The 22,500-nt window shown below is 45.9% G+C and overlaps 1 protein-coding gene across 5 annotated transcripts in view; it reads left to right on the top strand.

The window, feature by feature from the left end:
• The first annotated feature begins 15,336 nt into the window (after positions 1-15,336).
• Positions 15,337-22,500, top strand: part of PTK7 (protein tyrosine kinase 7 (inactive)) — a 121,518-nt gene continuing 114,354 nt past the window's right edge. Inside the window, exons 1-2 of one of the 5 annotated variants that reach the window (XM_085894145.1) lie at positions 15,337-15,527; positions 15,875-15,936. In XM_085894145.1, coding sequence (XP_085750271.1) covers positions 15,897-15,936 — 40 coding nt within the window. In that variant the 5' untranslated portion in view covers positions 15,337-15,527; positions 15,875-15,896. Of the gene's footprint in view, positions 15,528-15,874; positions 15,937-16,004; positions 16,122-16,907; positions 17,049-22,500 lie in introns of those variants that run through there. The other 4 variants (XM_085894148.1, XM_085894144.1, XM_085894143.1 and 1 more) reach the window with 4 other exon arrangements.

Genomic DNA, 22,500 nt, shown 5'->3' with positions numbered 1-22,500 from the left:
TCCAACATTTATTATTAGTATTATTATTATTATTATTATTATTATTATTATTATTATTATTAGGGCTTCAAGCATGGCTGAAGCTCTATTGAAATCGTTAGTATTATTATTATTAAAGGCGTTTTTATGTTCTACTGACCGATTTTGTGGCGGATCTGGAGGGAAAACTGTCAGATGAAATTCAACGAAACTTAGTGTGCTGTGTCACGTGATTGGGTTTTCGTATATCATGCCTCGCCCGCTAGGGGTGGGAAGAGTGTGCTTCTGGTCGCGCAATAAAGCGGAGTAGATGGTGGCCCGCGTGCTTCTTGCGTCCCACCGCACCTGGTACACTCTAGTTGGCTGACGAGGATGGTTGAATAAGGACTTATGCCCGTTTTCGACGGGGATGACTTCGAATTGTTTTCGGAGCAATTGGAATGCTATTTCCACGCGAATGATGTGGTCGACGAGAGCAAGCAGAAGTCGATCTTGCTCGCTTCGCTTTTGCCGGAGCATTATCGGCTACTGGGTGATTTGGTGGCACCGAACAGGCCCCGGGATGACGGGCTGGCGTTTCGGGACATTGTGGAGAAAATGAAAGCACACATGGCGCCGGAGAAGTCATTGCAGCTCGCTCGATTCCAGTTCGATCGCCTCTCGAAAGGGGCAGAGGAACGCGTCGCTGAGTTCGTGGCGCGGATTAAGCGTGCTTCCGTGGCCTGCAAGTTCACGGCGGGGGAGCGGCCAGCTCGGCTCAGAGATCGTTTTATTGCTGGTTTACGAGATGCGAAAATGGTTTCAGCGGTTTTACGGCTGAAGGATGAAGCCATTACATTCAACTCGGCGGTCAGCACGGCTACAGCGGTCGAGCAGACTCGCGGGGATGTTCGAGCCATCACCAGCCACGCGGGGTCGCGAGCACCCCGGGACGCGCGCACGACCTTCGATGCGGGTCGGACGTCGCCACGCGGCCGCGCGTGCGGCGGGGTGACCCCGCGGACATGCTTGGGATGTGGAGGTCGACACCTGCGCCGTGCATGCCCGTTTAAAGGCAACGTGTGTTTGAATTGTCACAAGGTGGGTCATTTGGCGCGTGTGTGCCATGGGGCGCCGGCCACCGTTAAGGTCGTGGACGGCGATGTGCGAGGCGACTCGGGGCGGAACCAGCGGCCGTTGTTGAGCCTGTTTTCAATTGGCCCGGCGACAGCGCGCTCGATGACGGTGGAAGTTGAAGTGAACGAAACGCCGATCACGTTCCAGGTCGATACGGGAGCAGCGGTGTCGCTCATCGGCGAACAGACCGCACGTAGACTCAACGGCTTGAAGCTTATCAGGTCAAACCTCTCGCTGTTCACGTACACCCGCGAGAAGATAACGCCAGTCGGGATGGCAGACGTGTCTGTGCGGTACCAAGGCCAGGTCGCCACGCTTCGGGTGTACGTCATATGGGGGACGGGGCCGTCTCTCCTCGGCCGATATTGGATGACCCGCATCAGGCGAGACTGGGCCGCAATTCACCTTGTGCAACCCGTGCCGAGCCAGTGGGAGGATCAGTTGGAGGAGATTCTTCAAAGACATCAAGGGTTGTTTAGCGAGGACCTTGGAAAACTCAAGGGCATGGAGGCGAAACTCTTCTTGAAGGAGGGGGTGGTTCCTCGTTTTTGTAAACCGCGTCCGGTGCCGTATGCCCTGCGGGACAAGGTCAAGGGTGAACTGGATAGGCTGGAGGCCTGTGGAGTGATCGAACGGGTGTCGTGCTCGGATTGGGCCACCCCGGTTGTCACGGTGCTGAAACGGAATGGAGACGTCCGATTGTGCGGGGACTTCAAATCCACGGTTAACCCGGGGCTCAGCGTGGAGCAATATCCACTGCCGTTAATCGATGAGATATACGCGCGATTGGCGGGGAGTCAATACTTCATGAAGCTAGACCTGCGTGATGCATATTTTCACCTGCCGATGGATCCCGGGAGTAGCGAGCTTTTAACAATCAACACGTGTCAAGGACTCTATCGATATACCCGACTCTGTTTTGGGATTGCTTCGGCCACAGCTTTGTGGCAGAAATCCATGGATCAGGTTTGCATTGGCCTGCCCGCTCAGACCTACCTGGACGATGTGCTCATTGCGGGGAAAACGGCGGACGAGCATCTTGCGAACATTGCCCGAGTGCTGACAAAGCTAGAAGCGTGCGGCCTGCGCTTAAACAGGGACAAGTGCGCATTCTTCAAGCAGCGCTTGGAATACCTCGGGCACATCATCATGCCGGAGGGGCTGTTGAAAGGTCCTCGGAAGGTGGAGGCGATTCAGCGCATGCCACCGCCTCGCGACAAGACGCAGCTGCGCTCGTTCATTGGCATGGCCCAGTATTACCAAAGGTTCGTGCGCGGGCTCAGCTCACAACTTGCGCCGTTAACGCGGTTGCTCAAGAAGGACGAGCGCTGGGCTTGGGGGCCTGCACACCAGGCGTCGTTCAACCGCGTCAAGCGGCTGCTCACAAAGGATACTGTCCTCGTGCACTACGAGCCTGCGCGTCCGCTCCTATTGGCATGCGACAGCTCTGCATATGGCATCGGGGCAGTGCTCTCCCACAGGATGGACGATGGTTCCGAGCGGCCTGTTTGTTTTGCATCCCGGACCCTGTCCACAGCAGAGCGCGGATATGCCCAGATTGAGCGTGAGGCTCTCAGCCTCGTCTGGGGTGTGCGGAGGTTTCATCAATATCTGCTGGGGCGGCATTTCACTTTGCAGACGGATAACAAACCGCTTCAATTCATCCTGAGACCCGAACGCGGGGTGCCGGTGGTAGCAGCCGCGCGAATACAGCGGTGGTGTCTGTTTCTGGGTGCTTACGATTATGATATTCAGTTCCAAAGCACCGAGAAGCATGCTAACTGCGACGGGCTCTCACGCTTGCCGTGTGCGGAGGGTCCAGCTGCGTCTGAGTTGGCCGACTGGGTCGATGTGTTCGCGCTGGGCCAGGTCCAAAGCGGGCCGGTCACGGCCAGGCAGGTCACGGTGGAATCGGCTCATGATCCGGTGCTTGCCCGTGTCGTCCAGGCGATTTCTATGGGGAATTGGAGCGATCTGCCTTCGACACCGGCATTTCAACCTTTCACGTCACGCGCAGCAGAGCTGTCGTTGGTCCAACGGTGCGTAATGTGGGGAATGAGGACCGTGATTCCACCGAGGTTCAGGCAGCGGTGTTTGTAAGAACTGCATGTCAGTCACCTTGGCATCGTGAAGACCAAGAGTCTTGCTCGTAGCCTGTTGTGGTGGCCGGGGTTGGACAAAGACATTGAGCAGTTGGTTTAGCGTTGCGCCACGTGCCAGACAGATGCTGATAACCCGCGTCGAGCTTCGGGTCTCTGGCCTGTGCCAGACCGAGCTTGGCAGAGGGTCCATGTAGATTTTGCGGGACCGGTTAATGGCAAGATGTTTTTGATTGTGATTGATGCATTCTCTAAATGGCCGGAGGTTGTGGTAATGCGGCATACTTCAGCAAACATTACAGTAGAGAAGCTGTGGACGATCTTTGCCAATAAGGGGTTGCCGGAGATCCTGGTCTCTGATAATGGTCCGCAGTTCATCGCGGGTGTATTTGATGAGTTTATGCGCCAGAATGGTATTCGACATCTAAGGTCCGCACCGTATCACCCTGAGACGAATGGCCAAGCTGAGTCGTTTGTCAAGATGTTGAAGCGGGCTTTGCGCAGGGGGGGTGTTGCACCTGTGCAGACGGTGGTCGATGTCTTTTTGCTCCATTACAGGAACGCAGTTCATCCTGTCACGGGTGATTCGCCGGCCATTCGTCTCTATGGACGGGCTTTGCGGTCCAGGCTGGATTTGCTACGACCTGGAGGGTCGGGGAGTGGGGCGATGTCGTGTCCGACGTGGCTGCGCAGCTTCGAGGTGGGGCAGCGGGTAATGGTGCGCGATTATTTCCACGGTTCCAAATGGGTGCTGGCGGTGGTCTCTGTGGTGCTGGGGCCAGTGAATTGCATGGTGCGGACTCATGGTGGGGATGTGTGGAAGCGGCACGTGGACCAGATGCATGATCGCTGTTCAGCGTCACCCCCCCACACCTCCCCGAGCCAAACGATGCGGGACCCCCACCGGTAGTATCGCCGGCACCTGACGTTGTATCGCCGGGGCTGGCTGGGCCGGCGCCAGGGGGGGGCTTCGCCTGATGCCGTCCTACCCGGGGACGTCGAGCAGGCTGGGCAGTCGGGGGTAGCTGGTGTTGCGGAAAGTGCGAGTCCGGCGAGGGTGTCACCTCGACCGAGCCGGGAGGCGTCTGAGCCTGGGCTGTCTGGCGGCGCTGCCCGTCCGAGGCGGGTCAGGGTGCGGCCGCGGTACTTGGAGGATTATGAGTGCTGATGGGTTTCCGATGGTCATGTTGTGATTATCCGTTCATTATGTGACGGGTCATTTTACGCGGGGAGGAGTGTGCTGTGTCACGTGATTGGGTTTTCGTATATCATGCCTCGCCCGCTAGGGGTGGGAAGAGTGTGCTTCTGGTCGCGCAATAAAGCGGAGTAGATGCTGGCCCGCGTGCTTCTTGCGTCCCACTGCACCTGGTACACTCTACTTACCAGGATAATTACTCACCACCTGAAGTTTATACGATGAAACATTTGATGACGTAGGTCACGTGGTATGGCGGCCATATTGGATTTTATCCAAAACCTAAAAACATCTTCTTCTCCAGAACGGACAACACGACAGCCTCAAACTTTTGCACACATTTGCATTGTTCCATGCTAATGTTAATTTGTTAATTTGGTGGAAATCGTTACATAATTAATATTATTTAAAATGATGCCGATTCGCCTCATTAAATATGCAAAATATGCAAATGAGAGTTCAAAAAATTTAATGACAAACTTAGATAGCACATAAACAGGGGACTCCCAATATAGTTATACTATGTCTGTATTTGACCCCAGTGAGCCCCCAGCGCCCCCCAAAGTTGAAAATTACCCATTTTTTAAATGTCATAAAATGAAAACAACACTTGGACTAAATTCAATGAAACTTATCCATTTAATAACTCTCCACCTGAGGATTATACTTTGAAAATTTTGATGACGTAGGTCACGTGGTCTGGCGGCCATATTGGATTTTCTCTAAAACCTAAAAACATCTTCTTCTCCAGAAGGAATAATCCGACAGCCTTAAGCTTTTGCACACATGTCCACTATTCCATGGTAATGTTAAATTGTTAATTTAGTCAAAATCGGTATTTAATTTATATGATTTTAAATGATGCTGATTCGCCTCATTAAATATGCAAAATATGCAAATGAGAGTTGAAAAAATATAATGACAGATTTAGATAGGACATAAACAGGGGACTCCCAATATATTTATACTATGTCTGTATTTGACCCCATTGAGCCCCCAGAGCCCCCCCAAAGTTTAAAATGACCAATTTTTGAAATGTCATAAAATGAAAACAACGCTTGGATGAAATTCAATGAAACTTATCCGTTTAATAATTCTCCACCTGAAGTTTATACTTTGAAAATTTTGATGACGTAGGTCACGTGGTATGGCGGCCATATTGGATTTTCTCCAAAACCTAAAAACATCTTCTTCTCCAGAAGGGGTAATACGACAGCCTCAAACTTTTGCACACATTTGCGAGGTTCCATTGGAATGTTAAGTTGTTAATTTCGTCGAAATCGTTGCATAATTTATATGATAAAAATGATGCCAATTCGCCTCATTAAATATGCCAAATATGCAAATGAGAGTTGAAAAAATTTAATGACAGATTCTGATAGGCCTTGAAGAGGGGACTCCAATTATGTTCACACTATGTCTGTATTTTACCCCAGTGAGGCCCCAGAGCCCCCCAAAGTTGAAAATCACCCATTTTTGACATGTCGTAAAATGAAAACCAAAAAAGATAGACAAAGAGTGACCACAAATTCTGGAAGATATTTTAAAGTTCTACAAGTTCGCCATTTACATTAATATGCAAATGTGGAGTTATTGGACTTTTTTGGGGACTTGAAAATTTGTCCAGCCTCGATTTGTCCAATGTGAAGTTTCTTTCTCTATCATGTATTGCTCTGGGCTTTTCAATCCTTCATTGATATAACTTGAGGGACCCCGTAGCTGGGCCCCATTGCAGACTTGAACTAACTTTCTAACTCGGAAAACCCATATCATGTGACAGGGTGATGGTGTTGAAATTTGTTAAAATGGAGGCACGCCTTGAAGCCCGGGATTACTGGTTTACCAGTTTTAATTATTATTATTATTATTATTATCATTATTATTATTGCAGGCATTTAGGTTAAAGTGAACCTCTACTCTAAAAATTGTTCACTTTAAACATAATGAACAGGGTGGCCACATTGTCTTGTCACCCCCTTGTGAAAATTCTGACATTGTCTTTTGTTATATTAGCAAACAACACTGAAGGATTCTACGAGTTATACCAAATGTATTTCATAATAACCATTCCTTTCACACTGTGAGGTGCATAGGGCTGCTGAGGCAGTTTCAGTGGCTAAGGAATACTGACTGTCCTGGATGGATCGCCACTCCGGTGCAGGATACTCAAACGGATAATGATCCCAGTAAGCTAGTGGTACTCATTATGCTGACCACGAAAGGACAAAAGGCTGAGTCAACCCACCTGGTGTTATTTCAACGGATAGATAGGAGCTCAAACTCAAGACCCTAAGATCTTAAGCCAGCCACCTTAACCGTTTAGCCAACATCAGGCTACCACATACATTTGCAGTACTCTTTTACTTGATTACACATTATACAAGCCTTAAGTGTCCAGGGGATCCGTTTGTGCTCCATCATTGTCATTACGGAGAATAATTTTGCGCCATGTTCTGTGGGACATTTTTCGGAGAGTTTGCTGTGTTATCTGATTAAAAGGAAGTCTCACTGCTTGTTTAAGGTCATCGGTAGTTTTGTAGCGCTGCTGTAAAACAATCTCTTTTCTGAAGCCCCAAAGGGAAGTCGACAGGTTTGGGCTTCGAGGTGGCCAGTCAAGTGACAATGCAGACACTGACAACAACCCGTTGTTGATTGGAGTAATTGCTTGGATTACCCATGGTTACGTTCACTCAATCTGAAAAAGAAGGGAAAAAGGAAACGAATTAACACTGCACACAAAGGTAACGTCATAAAGGCTACCACACAAGGATGTCACAAGGGGTCAAAGACACTTATGGCCACCTTACATTTCAAAAAATGCAAAAAAAAGTTTATCACCTTGCTCTGTCCTTTTGTTATCTTGATGACATTGCATATTTCCCATCACGATTTCGGTAGAAACCGGGGCCCACGTCCATGCAGTATTGTTGGCTGTTTGCATCAACAGTCCACAGGGCAGCATCAGAAGAAGGTACTGGAACACTTACTTCCCTGTAGGATATCTGCATATTCTTCTGTGTTTGGCGAAAGGTTTTCATCATAAACAGCACGTTCGTCGTCAGGGCCATCGGTGTAGATCGGACCCACTGAACTATCAATTACACATTGATCAACGGGAGTCGGCCGCTCAAATGTTTTTTCATCATTGTGTTACTAATTGTCCTCTAAACTAACCCTAACTCTCCCACTCTGCATGTGGTATTGGAACTGGAACGTATGCCATGAACAGCGGGGTGATGTCACGCGCCAGGAAATTGTAGTATGTTTTTTTCAAATCAAATAGTATGTTTTTTGAAAAGTAGCATTAAATTATACACATATTCTTTATTGAAACGTATCGCATTGTGCGCACTTAAAATATATATATATCTTGGTCACTATGGGCCCCTTCTGATTGTGGACTTGGCGGCATTATAACTGATAGCTCGCCTACTTTTTGCGAAGGACACCGTGGGATCTCTAACATCCACTAACGAATTCTGACAGACAGGACGCACAGTTTGATGTCCACCCGAGGCGACAGTGCACACATTGATGAATCACCCAGCCTGCTAAACACCATGATGACAATTTCATAGCTGGATCAAGATTTGAACCCATGCTACACAGCTCAGGCGTGCAATCCTACCAACCTCCTCAAGGTGTCACTGTCTGTAAAATAATAGCTTTCTGACAAGTTCCTTCCTTCGGACCTCGCTTTTGGATGGTTAGGGTGAAACTGATTTCCTTCCATTCTAATTAGACCATGGACAAGATGGGCTTATCACTATATATTTTGGCATCACCCAACACAAGTTTGGAAAAGATCAGCAGTGTAGGTCCTGGGACCAAGCTCAACACCGAAGGTGGATGGAGTTTTCACCCCTGTCTGTCTGTTTGTTTGTGAACAAAATATCTCAAAAAGTTGTGGATGGATTCCTACAAAATTTGGTGGAGAGCTTGGATATGTGACACCTATGAAAGGATTCGATTTTGGTGAAGATCCAAATCCAGATCTGGATCCGCTAATTTTTAAAGTGATTTTTCACCATTGAAGGATAGGACCAAAAATGACAGGTAGAGGGATATCTCAAAATGTTATGGATGGATTCAGATAAAACTTGGTGAGCCGGTTGGCAGGTTGGGTATGTAACAAGGAAGAATTGATTCGATTTTGGTGAGGATCCAGATCTGGATACGAGAATTTTTTTAGTGATTATTGACCATTAAGTCAGGTCAGGTATGGGAGCATGCGCCGGAACAGCACATCACTGCGTCCACTTTCTGCTGGTACTCCAGGGGTCTCAGTCTGGCCACACTCAGGCAGATGCCTGGCCCATCCCCATCTCCTTCAGATGCCGATCAACCTGCTGCACCCACAAGGCACATGGTTGGCCTATTGGCCTCCTCCATGCACAAGGCTCTATCGCTGAGAAAATCTGGTGAGCAGTATCAGAAAAACAAGCCACATGTCCATACAGCCGCAGCTGACATCACGGACTATGCAGGTAACAAATCTCATTTGAGTCTCTCTCAGCAACCGCTCGTTGGACACAAAGTCCGACCAGCGATAGCCAAGGATTCTCCGAAGAGACCTGGTTTCAAAGGAATGAAGTCACTCTCTCAGATCCCTGGTCAGAGTCCAAGTCTTACATCTGCAGAGCAAGACTGAAAGTACCAAGGACCTGAAGACTTGGACTTTCATCCTCATGCACAGATACCAACTGCATCACACCCCATAATCCAGAGAATCCATGACTCCCCAGGCCTGACCCAGATGTCTGTTCCCCTCTGGCTCACAACATGTGGAAACATGAATATCACTGCCAAGGTAAGCGAATCTCTCTGAGACCTCAGCATCCTCATCACAAACAGGTACAGGAAAGATAGCAGCATCCAAGATATCGTTGTAAGCCTGGATTTTAGTTTTGACACAGAAAACCCATAGTCCCAGCAGCTCCGACTCCTCATTCAGCACCTCGAGGGTCCCCAAAAGGATATCCAGAGTCTCTGCAAGGATGACTGCATCATCTGCGAAATCAAGGTCAGAGATCTTGACATTCCAAAACGATGCACACAGCATGATCTCTCTGACATCCTCCCCAGAATCCAGTCCATACAACCACTGAAACTTGTGGCGGCCAATACCCACCCCTGATGAACTCCAGTAACAACTGGAAATAAGTCAGAGATGGTATCACCACATCTCACAGCACTCTCAATACCAGAGTATAGTTCAGACATCAGTTTAATCAGTTTTAGTGGCACCCCACGAAGACCAAGAATCATCCAGAGGGCATCCTGATTCACTGAATCCAATGCTTTGCTGAGATCAACATAGGCCAGAAGCAGCCCCTGCCAAAACTCTCATCCCTGCCAAAAAAAAGGACCCAAAGAGCAAGGGTACGGTCAATTGTTGACCTCTTTGGTGTAAAGTCTGACTGCTCTGGACGCTGGTGCTCGAGCAGATGGTGGCGAACCCTATCAATAACTAGAGGGTCACTGTCTCCACAAGGTACGACAGTTTCAACACCACTCGGTAGAGTGCAAAACCTCCGCCGCCAATACTGCTAGGTCACTCAAGTGAACCTGATATCCTATTCATTCAATTTGACGTCAACAGTGCTCACAGAGTTATAGTTTGCAACTTTCCCTTTTACATACTCAATTAATTCGTCATAACTAGATTCCTTGAGACAGAAATTGATTTTACGTGGGTATATCCACCTGAAGTTCCAAAATGAGCCGCAATTATAATTTTGGCATGTTTTTTTTTGTTGGAAATCACTTATGCAAAAAAAGAAAATGTAGAAATGCCCAAAAAAATCGAAATTTTGTTGAAAAAAAATTTGCGAAATGTTTTTTTTCTCTAACATTTTTTTTTGGGGGGGGGGTTGGAAATCACTTAAAACATGTAGAAATGCAAAAAAAAAGAAATCGAAATTTTGTTGAAAAAAGTTGCAAAAATTTTTTTTCTCTAACAATTTTTTTTTTTGGGGGGGGGGGGGGGTTGGAAATCACTTAAAACATGGAGAAATGCAAAAAAAAAAATTCAAATATTTTTTCAAATTGGCCACCATAGCGGCCATATTAGATTTTGGACCAAGTCCAAAATCTAATGGCATGATCCTTGGACCAGACCTAACCCCCCCCCCACCAAGTTTCGTCGAAATCCGTCGAGGAGTTTTTCCGTAATACTGTTCACTAACAAACAAACAAACAAACAAACAGAAAGGGGTGAAAACAGCAACCTCCATCCATCTTCGATGGCGGAGGTTAATTATCCGACCAAAGACCTTGCCCGGCACCAAGAGTAGCATAACCCCTCGGTAGTTGTTTCAGTCCTGGTGATCACCCCTTTCCAGAGAGGGACAACAAGGCCCCTCTTCCAATCAGTTGGGATGATGCCTGTGTTCCAGGCAGAGCATAGAACTGCATGCAACGACATAAGTACAGCATTTCCACCAGCCTTGAGACGTTCAGCATGGATGCCACAGATTCCAGAAGCTTTAACCCATTTCAATCGGTTCACTGCAGCCTGTGTTTCCACAAATGAAGGTGGACCACAGTTGATTGGAGGGTGAGCAATTCGGATAGTCACACTCCTGACAATCAACTCAACAGCTGGTGGATAAGCCTGGTACAGACACTCAAAGTAACTGGCACAGCGGGCATTCACTTTGGACTCCTCTGTCAAGAGCCTACCACCCTCCGCTCTTACTGCAGTGCACCGAGGGACGGACATGGATGAACGCAATGTGCGAATTTCCCTATAATCAGGACGACAATCACTTGACCACAGGTGATGCTCTACCCCCTTTCAGATTCCTCGCACATAGGCCTCCTTTTCCACCCTCAGCGCACGTACAGTCTTACGCCTCAGCTCCCTGAACAGCTCAGCTCTGCCATTAAGCCTAGCCCTGCGACTATAGTCAATGGTAACCAGTGTCCCTTGAGAGACAAAAATTTTCTTCGACCGACGGTGACATCCTTCTTCACCCTTCTTCGACCAAGACATCCACCGGCAACATCAATAATGATGGTTTTGAAGGCACTCCACAACCAACATATGTCTCATAACCATCTCTATCAGTTCCAGGGAACCAAACATTGAGTGACAGACCAAAAACCATATGCACCACGATATCTCAAAAAGTTTTTGATGGATTTGGACAAAACTTCGTGGACAGGTTGGATACGTAACAAGGAAGAATAGACTCCATTTTGGTTCAGGTCCGAATCCACATCCGACCTTTCATTGGGATACAAAACGTAAACTGTTCAGACTGGGCGATATATGTGCTCTACCGGGTGATTAGTTTATGTTTTGTGTCCGACTGATAGGATCTGGATTCGGACCTGAAACAAAATCTAATCGGCTTGTTCTTCTCACCTAACGAACTCATCCACCTAAAATTTTGCTTGAATCTATCAATGGTGAAAAATCAATTACAACATCATAACAATCCTCGTATTCGGATCCGGATCTTCACTAAGATCGAATCGTTTGTCCTTGTCACATGCGCAACCTGCCCACCATGTCTCTTCCGAGTCCGTCCATACTGTCGTGGCCAAAATTATTGGCACCCTTGCAATTTTTTCAAATAATGCACCATTTCTTCCAGAAAATTGTTGAACTTAAAAACAATTTTGGTTTCCACAAATGTATTTGTTTGGTTTGCAGTGGAGCAAAACAAAAAAGCTGAAAAAATAACCAAATATTAGCTTATTCCACACAGAAATCCTAAAATGGCCCGGGCAATATTATTGGCACTTTTTCGAAGTTGTTGGAAAGAATTAGATTTCAAGCAGGTGATTCCCCATTACTTTAGAATTGAACTCATCTGTGGTCAGTCGCAGGTGCCTGCAATATAAAAATCACTCATTCAACCAGTTTGAATAGAGAAAAGGAGTCATTCTGCTATTTTGTGTCACTGTGTGGACCACAATGACCAGGGAGAAATGGAAGAAATCCAGAGAATTGTCTGAGGAGGTCAGACACAAGATTTTGGCCAAGCATGGACCATCTCAAGGCTACCAGTACATCTCCAGTGACCTTGATGTCCCTGTGTCCACCGTACTCAATGTTACCAGGAAGTTTAAGACCCGTGGCACTGGAGCCAACCTCCCTGGACGTGGCCGCAAGAGAAAACTTGATCGAAGGTTGCAGCGAAGGATTGTTCGAATGGTGGAGAAAGCACATCGATCAACTTCCAGACAGATTCAAGCCGACCTTCAGACACAAGGTACGACAGTTTCAACTCGCACCATGCAGTAGGACAATGACCCCAAACACACTTCAAAAAGCACCCAGGAATGGTTCAAGACAAAATGCTGGACTGTTCCGAAGTGGCCAGCAATGAGTCCAGATCTAAATCCCATTGAACACCTGTGGGGAGATCTGAAAACAGCAGTTGGGAGAAGGCACCCTTCAAATCTTGGAGAACTGGAGCAGTTTGCACAAGACGAGTGGGTCAAACTGCCAGTAGAGAGGTGAAGGAAACTCATTCATGGCCGTAGGAAGCACTTGACAGCAGTTAATTGTCTAAAGGTTGTGTATGCGCTCCCAAACATTAAATCTAGCGTGTCCATAATTTTGTCAATACCATTTCTTTTTAGTTTCTGATTTAAAAGGATATATTAAGTTCTGAATTAAAAACAAAGTTTTTGTAATATCAACAGTTCCCATCGTGTGCTGCCTTTTTGGGTGCTGGTTGCATCATTGGGTCAGGGCACAACTACGGTATGCTGCTGATGCAGTGCCCCTATTACCAGTATCCTGGTGCTCATTTCGCCGACCTTGAAAGGATGAACAGGCTGAGTCAACCCCCTGGTGTTAATTCAGCAGCCAACGAGGCTCGAACTCAGGACCCTAGGATCCCAAGCCCACCACCCAAACCGATAAGCCAACACCACGAGGATCCCAAGCCACCACCCTAACCGATAAGCCAATACCAGGCTATATTAACCTAGGATCCCAAGGCACCACTCAAACCGATAAGCCAACACCAGGCTATATTAACCGAGGATCCCAAACCCACCACCCTAACCGATAAGCCAACACCACTAGGATCCCAAGGCACCACCCAAACCGATAAGCAAATACCACTAGGATCCCAAGCCCACCACCCAAACCGCTAAGCCAACACCACGAGGATCCCAAGCCACCACCCTAACCGATAAGCCAATACCAGGCTATATTAACGTAGGATCCCAAGGCACCACCCAAACCGATAAGCCAACACCAGGCTATATTAACCTAGGATCCCAAACCCACCACCCTAACCGATAAGCCAACACCACTAGGATCCCAAGGCACCACCCAAACCGATAAGCCAACACCACTAGGATCCCAAGGCACCACCCTAACCGATAAGCCAACACCACTAGGATCCCAAGCCCACCACCCAAACCGCTAAGCCAACACCACTAGGATCCCAAGGCACCACCCAAACCGATAAGCAAATGCCACTAGGATCCCAAGCCCACCACCCAAACCGCTAAGCCAACACCACGAGGATCCCAAGCCACCACCCTAACCGATAAGCCAATACCAGGCTATATTAACGTAGGATCCCAAGGCACCACCCAAACCGATAAGCCAACACCAGGCTATATTAACCTAGGATCCCAAACCCACCACCCTAACCGATAAGCCAACACCACTAGGATCCCAAGGCACCACCCAAACCGATAAGCCAACACCACTAGGATCCCAAGGCACCACCCTAACCGATAAGCCAACACCACTAGGATCCCAAGCCCACCACCCAAACCGCTAAGCCAACACCACTAGGATCCCAAGGCACCACCCAAACCGATAAGCAAATGCCACTAGGATCCCAAGCCCACCACCCTAACCGATAACCCAACACCACTAGGATCCCAAGCCACCACCCTAACTGATAAGCCAACACCAGGCTATATTAACCTAGGATCCCAAGCCCACCACCCAAACCGCTAAGCCAACACCACGAGGATCCCAAGCCACCACCCTAACCGATAAGCCAATACCAGGCTATATTAACCTAGGATCCCAAGGCACCACCCAAACCGATAAGCCAACACCAGGCTATATTAACCTAGGATACCAAACCCACCACCCTAACCGATAAGCCAACACCACTAGGATCCCAAGGCACCACCCAAACCGATAAGCAAATGCCACTAGGATCCCAAGCCCACCACCCTAACCGATAACCCAACACCACTTGGATCCCAAGCCACCACCCTAACTGATAAGCCAACACCAGGCTATATTAACCTAGGATCCCAAGGCACCACCCTAACCGATAAGCCAACACCAGGCTATATTAACCTAGGATCCCAAGGCACCACCCTAACCGATAAGCCAACACCAGGTTATATTAACGGTGAAATAAAGAATTGTGGAGAACCAAAACCAAATAGTTTTGTTAATTTCAATGTATTTTTTCGAGAAAATCGTGAGTTATTTGAAAAAAGTGGAAGGGTGCCAATATTTTTGGCCATAACTGTATAACGTTTTGAAATATGCTGCAGGCATATAGGCAGGTAGGCAAACAGGTAGGTAACAGACAGACTAGAGGTAGGCAGACAAGCAGGTAGACAGAGTGGCAGGCAGGTAGGCAGGCGTGAAAACATAACCTCCGTCCACCTTTGATATGCCCGGTGTTGGCTTAACGGTTTGGGTGTTGGGCTTGGGATCCTCGGGTCCTGAGTTGAAATCCGACACTTCCATTGAATTAATACCAGGTGGGGTTGACTCTGCTTGTCATCCTTCCGAGGTCGGCAATATGAGTACCCCAGCTTGCTGGTATCCTGCGTCGGAGTGTTGATTTATCCAGGATTGCACTCAACAGCCCAGGAAATCTGCTTAGGCAGCACAAACGCTCTGCACACAGAGTACGGTCCCGATGGATGGCGGAGCAGAAAAATTGTCGGTTTGATCGCTCGGTGTGCGTCATGACGTCGCGCTGCGGTGACGTCATGACGCTACGCGCGTACGGTGAAATCGCTTTTGTGAGGTGATGTCGCAGTTGTTTCGTTTCTTGCGCCGTGTTCCTTCATCGTTCTCACTTTTTTTTATTCGGTAATTCATTCGCGAAGATTCATTCCTCTTCGCGAAGAAAGCGAGTGTCGAGAGAGAGAGAGAGAGCCGTGCTGAAACTTGGAGAGAGGTACGGACGTTGAGGGAAAAGGAGTGGGGGCGGTGAGGGGGAGGCAAGGGAATGAGTTGGTTTAGCATTTGCGAGGCGATTTCTTGTGGAACGTGGTGATCGTTGTGGAGATCGGCAGTGAGTGGATTATTTAGTGGTGGGAATATTGAAATATTCTCTCTCTCTCTCGCTCTCTCGCTCTCTCTCTCTCTCTCTCTCTCTCGCTCTCTCTCTCTCTCTCTCGCTCTCTCGCTCTCTCTCTCTCGCTCTCTCTCGCTCTCTCTCGCTCTCTCGCTCTCGCTCTCGCTCTCTCTCGCTCTCTCTCGCGCTCTCTCGCTCTCTCGCTCTCTCGCTCTCTCTCTCTCCAGTGAGGAGCCTCGTACTGTGAAGATGGCGGGCTTCGGGACCAAGTCGCTACTCTGGATCTGTGGTAAGTGTGTGTGTGAGGGAAAAGTTTTTAAAAGGAACCGCATCAAACCACCGCCGCTTATTCCAACTCACTGTGGAATGCTCCTTTCATGAGATCCATGGGCATGACGTCACCGAGATGGGGATTTTGTGTGATCGCGATGATGTATGGTCGGTCATCACACACGCTTTCCGGGGACCCGATGAGTAAGTGTTGTGGTTTTTTTTTTTTTTTAATCGATCTCATTGATGTTTTCACGGATCTTATTACCTCGTCGCCATTTTCCCCCCAAAATGGTCTTTTTAAACACTGATAGACCCGGTCTGCCCTCGTTTCGTACATCCCTTTCCCTCTATGTGGGTTTCCTTCCGTGCTGAGCCTCCTGTACGAGTGGAGCACGTCCGCACGTGCATTGTCTGTGGAGTCGTTCGTTGCATTAACTTTTGATAACGACTACATCCGGTCAACCGTGTACGGTTAATCTGTGTGTTTTGGCCTTGTATTGTTGTGGTCATAGACGACTATTGGTACGACTACACTACTTTTACGACCCCAAATTTTTTTTGTATACATAGTCGAGGCTCATGGAAGAGCTAGTACACTGAACGGATGAGGAGTTAACAGATAAAAACGAGAGAGAGAGAGAGAGAGAGAGAGAGGGAGAGGGAGAGGGAGAGGGAGAGGGAGAGGGAGAGGGAGAGGGAGAGGGAGAGGGAGAGGGAGAGAGACAGAGAGAGAGATATATTATATATATATATATATATATATATATATATATATATATATATATATATATATATATATATAGAGATAAAAAAAATAAAATAAAACACAACAACAATAGAGTTGAAGGCCAAGATAGATGGAGACTTGGAAAAACAATGGGCGTGGGGAGGAATGAGGGGCAGGAGGGGACAACATCGATACAGGAGGAAAAACTATAAGGAGGAGGGATTTGGGGGGTGGAGATGGGGAAGAGGGGTGTTAACGAGGATAGAAAAGATTGAGGTTGTGGATGTTCTGTTAGGATTTTGAACAGCTGTCTTGAAGACCTGGAAGGAAGAATGAGGTTGAAGAGGATGTGGAAGTTCATTCCACAGGTGGGGGAAAAAAGAGAAAACAAATGAGTGGAGGTGAGCAGTGATTGTGGATTTAGGTAGTTTCACAGAGGGGGGTTGATGGTGGACCTTGTGAGCCCTGCAGAAACCTGAGGGAGACGGCACGGAAGCAGCAGATGGTGCAAGACGAGAAAGGAGGGGGTAGAAGATCGACCAACGAACTGTCTGCGATGGCGAAGTGATCGACCCATCGACTCGGCTTCATCGCGGAAGATTCCATTGATCCTGAGGCCTTGGTTTCCATGGCATCAAGCTCTTGATGAAGGCATTGTAGGTGGATAGTTGCTCAGGTGTGCCAAGGAAGGACTTTGTACGACGGAGGATAGCCAGTCGGTGGCTGGCTTTGGAGGCCAACTTTGAAATGTCGTTTGTTCAAGAAAGATCATGGCTGATAGTGACACCTAGGAGTTTGAATGACTGAACTTCCTCAAGAGGATTGTTAGTAAAGTCGATAGGAAGGTTTTCCAGATGGTCCTTTTAGAGAGAGAGAGAGAGAGAGAGAGAGTGATTGAGTGAGTGAGTGAGTGAGTGAGTGAGTTGGAGATAGAGATAGAGATAGAGATATGGTGAAATTTGTCAGGATTGAAAGACATATTCCAAGTGTTTGACCAGATTTTTTTTTGTCAAGGTCTGAACAGAGAGAAGAGGCTGTGGCCTTCCTGTCTGAAGGATGAGGGATGTCACTGCAGAAGGTGGTGTCGTCAGAAAATAGATAATGAGGATTTTCCAGAGATTCAAGAGAGATTGTTGATGAAGATCAGGAATAGGACTTGTCCCAGTACACTGCCTTGAGGAATTCGAGCCTTGACAGGGAGAAGAGATGCACATTGGTGACGAGAGTAGAGGAAGTCAGTAAGCCTTGTGTGAAAGTTGGCTTTGGATTCCATCAGCAGAGAGTTTGGAGAGTAAGGCAGGATGCCAGACCGTATCAAAAGCACACAATGTGTCCAGACAGACGACTCTGATCTCATGTCTGACATTGAGGGCCTCCATCCAATTATTCCCATCTTTTGTGGTTGGCCGGGGATACTTTTTTGCACAAGTCTTTCACTTACTGGCTGGCCAGGCTTGACGTCAGACTGACGGTGATTTGGGTCGGAATTTGTGATTTGTTCCGGGTGCCGGTGATAACTCTTCCACTCTTCACGAAAGATGCCGTGCAGTCTTTAATGTCCATCAACTAATACTAGCATGGGCAAACTTTGCGATGCAACCCACTCCTTGCGAAGCACGAATAATCCAGCAGTTTATAGCCTCGTCAGGAATTGAACCGAGACCAGACAGCTCAATAAGTGTGCTACCTCGGCACCATCCCGTTACACTTTGTGGACAATGTCTCATGTGGAAGGAATTATCCAATGTTGTGTCAATCTAACTTTCTTCTTCCTTCCTCCTCCTCCATTCTTCTTATTCTTTCTTTTTTTTCTTTCCTGGAATTTGCTTTGAAATCCACCAATATTAAAATGTATGGGACAATTTGCCAATAATTATATTCAGGAATATCATAAAAAGTGTATATGGGTTGTCGGGTTGAATATCAAAATGAAGCTTGTTTCGCTTTCTTGTGTGAACCGATGGCTCGTGATTCTCGAAACCCTGGTTCAAATACCATAAAATAAATTTGTTTTTGTCCGTTACAATCGACTGTAATAATTCCTTGTAATTAACATTGAAGTGCACTCTTGTCTCATGTGTTTGGCCTGCATGCAATTAATTGTGCACAAGCTCTTCAATATGCCTCAGATTGTTGTTTAAAAAAAAAAAAACTTGAGTCGGTGGGGGTGAACGGAAACCCTAACAGTCGGTGTGCTGGACTTATGTTTTCACCAAGCCATTTGGTCCATCATGCACTGTATTCCGTATACACATCCCAGCACTCCTTACTTCTATGGGGCGTAAATAATTACCTACTAATATTACACAAGGTGCATTGCGGTTTTATATACTAATCTGTTTATTAGCTCGGCCACCGAAGGTGAAGGAGGTTATGTTTTCATCCCTTTTTGTCTGTCTGTCTGTCTGTCTGTCTGTCTGTCTGTCTGTGTACAGGATATCTCAAAAAGTTGTGGACGGATCTAGATGAAATTTTGTGGAAAGGTTGGGTGTGTGACAAGGACGAACTGATTAGATTTTCGTGAAGATCCGGATCTGGATCCGTCTACTAGAATTTTTTTCAGCGATTCTTCACCATTGAGAGATTGGGCTAAAAATGATATATGGCATGATATCTCAAAATTCTGGTCGGATTCAGATGAAATTTGGTGGACTGGTTCGGTGTGTGAGTAGGAAGAATTGATTCGATTCTGGTGAAGATCTAAATCCAGATCCGGATACGAGAATTATTTAATGTTAAAAGTGATTCTTCACCATTGAGCATTTGGGCCAAAAACGATATCCAGCACGATATTTACCTTCTCCACCGAAGGTGAAGGAGGTTATGTTTTCAGCGCTCTCTGTCTGTCTTTGTTTGTCTGTCTGTTTGTAGGATATCTCAAAACGTTGTGGACTGATCTGGATGAAATTTGGTGGGCAGGTTTGGTGTGTGACGAGGACGAACTGATTAGATTTTGGTGAAGATCCAGATCCTGATCTGACGACTAGAATTTTTTAATGTGATTCTTCAACATTGAGAGATAGGTCCAAAAACAGTGTGTGTATGTGTGTATGTGTGTATATGTATATGTATATATATATATATATATATATATATATATATATATATATATATATATATATATATATATATATATATATACACACACACACACACACACACACACACACACACACACACACACACACACACACACACACACACACACACACACACACACACACACACACACACACACACACACACACACACACACACACACAGTCATGCGCCGCTTAAAGACGGATCGCTTATACGACGGATCTGCCAGCTCTGAGAGAAAAAAAAAAATGTAGCTGAAAAATTCCTGTTGCCGACGTAGCGCTGCCAGTCGTATAAAAATAGCACTTACGATTATGTACGCTGTATAGTACATATTACTTCATAATGATAATAAACGACAGTGTGGCCCTGTTATAATGCGATCGTTGACCATAAAATGTCATCGTGAAAAAAGCAGGGTCGTGCTAAATCAGGATTCAAGGAAATCGGCTTTCAAACTGAACCAATGTTTGCACGTTTTGCTTCCAGCAAGTAAATTACCTTTAAATTGAAGAATTCCACGAATAAATCGTTGTTACAGTTGAAATTAAAACACAGATTTCTTTTTGGTGAAGCTTTTCATGTTGTTAAAACAATCGCACTGTTCCGAATAATATATATCGCAATTAACAGGAGCTCGTTTCTTCATTTATAAATTATAATATCGATGCAATGATTACGTATTTATAAAATCCGAACGCTATTTATTCATCTTTCTATAATCGATGCGAGGACATTGTAAGCTACTGCTAACAACACCGATGGCCGTCATGAACAGGACAAAGGTAAAACTAACGTGTCTTCCATCTCTCTTGGATGTGTGTTACAATTGCCGACAGTATTCAGTACAGTAACATGCTATATAGGTTTGTATCCGAGGAGCAATAGGCTATACCATATAGCCAAGGTGTGTAGTTTTGTGTTAGTACGATGTTCAAAAACGAAAAAAAAATGATGTTCGCACAACGACGACGTCTCTTAACGGCGCGTTTCTCAGAACGTAACCCCGTCGTTAAGTGGTGCATGACTGTGTATGTATATATATGTATATATGTATGTATATATATATGTATATATGTATATGTATATATATATATATATATATATCATGTTATCTCAGAAAGTTGTGGACGGATTCTGATGAAACTGGGTGGACACGTTGGATGTGTGACAATGAAGAATTTTCATTTTTGGTGAGTGTCCAAATCCGGCTCTGGATTCAAGAAATATTTAATTTTTAAATTGATACTTCACCATTGAGAGATAGTGCCAAAAACAATTTATAGTATGATATTTCAAAAATGTATTGGGCCCGATTATGTTGTCGTGGATCAGGCATTGCGTGCTGGAGGTATGCACTCTACCGAGTGCCATTCTAGTTAACCTCCGCCATCGAAGATCGGAGGTTACTGTTTTCACCCCTTTCTGTTTGTTTGTTTGTTTTGTTTGTAAACAGTATTACGGAGAAACTCCTCGACGGATTTTGACGAAACTTGGTGGGGGGGCTAGGTATGGTCCAAGGATCATGCCATTAGATTGTGGACTTGGTCAAAAATCCAATATGGCCGCTGTGGCGGCCATTTTGAAAAAATATTTGAATTTTTGTTTTTGCATTTCTACATGTTTTAAGTGATTTCCAACCCACCCCCCCCCCCCCAAAAAAAAAAATTGTTAGAGAAAAAAAAAAACAAAATTTTGTCGAAGTTTTTCTTTTCTCTAACAATTTTTTTTAGAGAATGAATTGAGTATGAATGAATTGAGTATGTAAAAGGGAAAGTTGCAAACTATAACTCTGTGAGCACTGTTGACGTCAAATTGAATGAATAGGATATCAGGTTCATTGAGTGACATCAGTATTGGCTGCAGAGGTTTTGCACTCTACCAAGTGCTTCCCCTCAAGTTAACCTCCACCATTGAAAATCAGAGGTTACTGTTTTCACCCCTTTCTGTTTGTTTGTTTGTTAGATTTTATAATGTATTAATATGAGTTCCCATTACACATGGAACTGCTTTAAAAGAAAGGAAGTTATGGTCACTTGAAATGGATTTTGTTAAATTAACTGACATTTTTTAGCAAACCTTTAAACCTCTTCTTTGGTTGGTGTAATAGCATGACCAGAATGTGTGTACATAAGGAAGAGATGATGTCTGGATGTTGCAATAATATAATTTACAAGTGTTTTTCTTCATGCATTTTTATTTGTGCTTCACCACAGTTCACTTAAAATTCACTGCTATTAACTTGCCATTGAGACGATTTCATTATTTTTTCTTACCGATTATATTTTAATCGGGGAGTGATCTTTCATGCTTTGGGGAAAATTGTGATCTTAGATGTAAAAACTGCAATGGCACTCTGTGGAGAGCGTACCTTCACCAGGCTGATTAGGTTATGTTTTGTATCCCACTGATAGGCTGGATCTGGATTTTGACCTGAACTAAAATTTAATCAGCATGTTCTTGTCACCTAACCAACTCACCCACCGAGTTTCGTCCGAATCCGTTCATAACTTTTTGAAATATCTTGCTATATGTGGTTTTCTTCTGTCACTCAATGATAAAAAAGCACTTAAAAAATTGTCGGATCCGCATTTGGATCTTCACCAAAGTCGAAACAATTCTTCCTTGTGACATACCCAAGCACTCCACAAAATTTCCTCCAAATCCGTCCACAACTTTTTGAGATATTTTGTTCACAAACAAAATATTTGGAGATTACAGACCCTCGCCAGAGCTTGTGTTGTGTCGTTCTGTGTGGTGTATTCTATGTGG

The sequence above is a fragment of the Eptatretus burgeri genome, chromosome 9 (assembly GCF_056783735.1).
Source record: "Eptatretus burgeri isolate ZD-2024b chromosome 9, Ebu_testis_v1, whole genome shotgun sequence".
Taxonomy (NCBI): domain Eukaryota; kingdom Metazoa; phylum Chordata; class Myxini; order Myxiniformes; family Myxinidae; genus Eptatretus; species Eptatretus burgeri.
The sequence above is the reverse complement of the archived record's forward strand: the minus strand, read 5'-3'. Positions and strand labels throughout refer to the sequence as shown.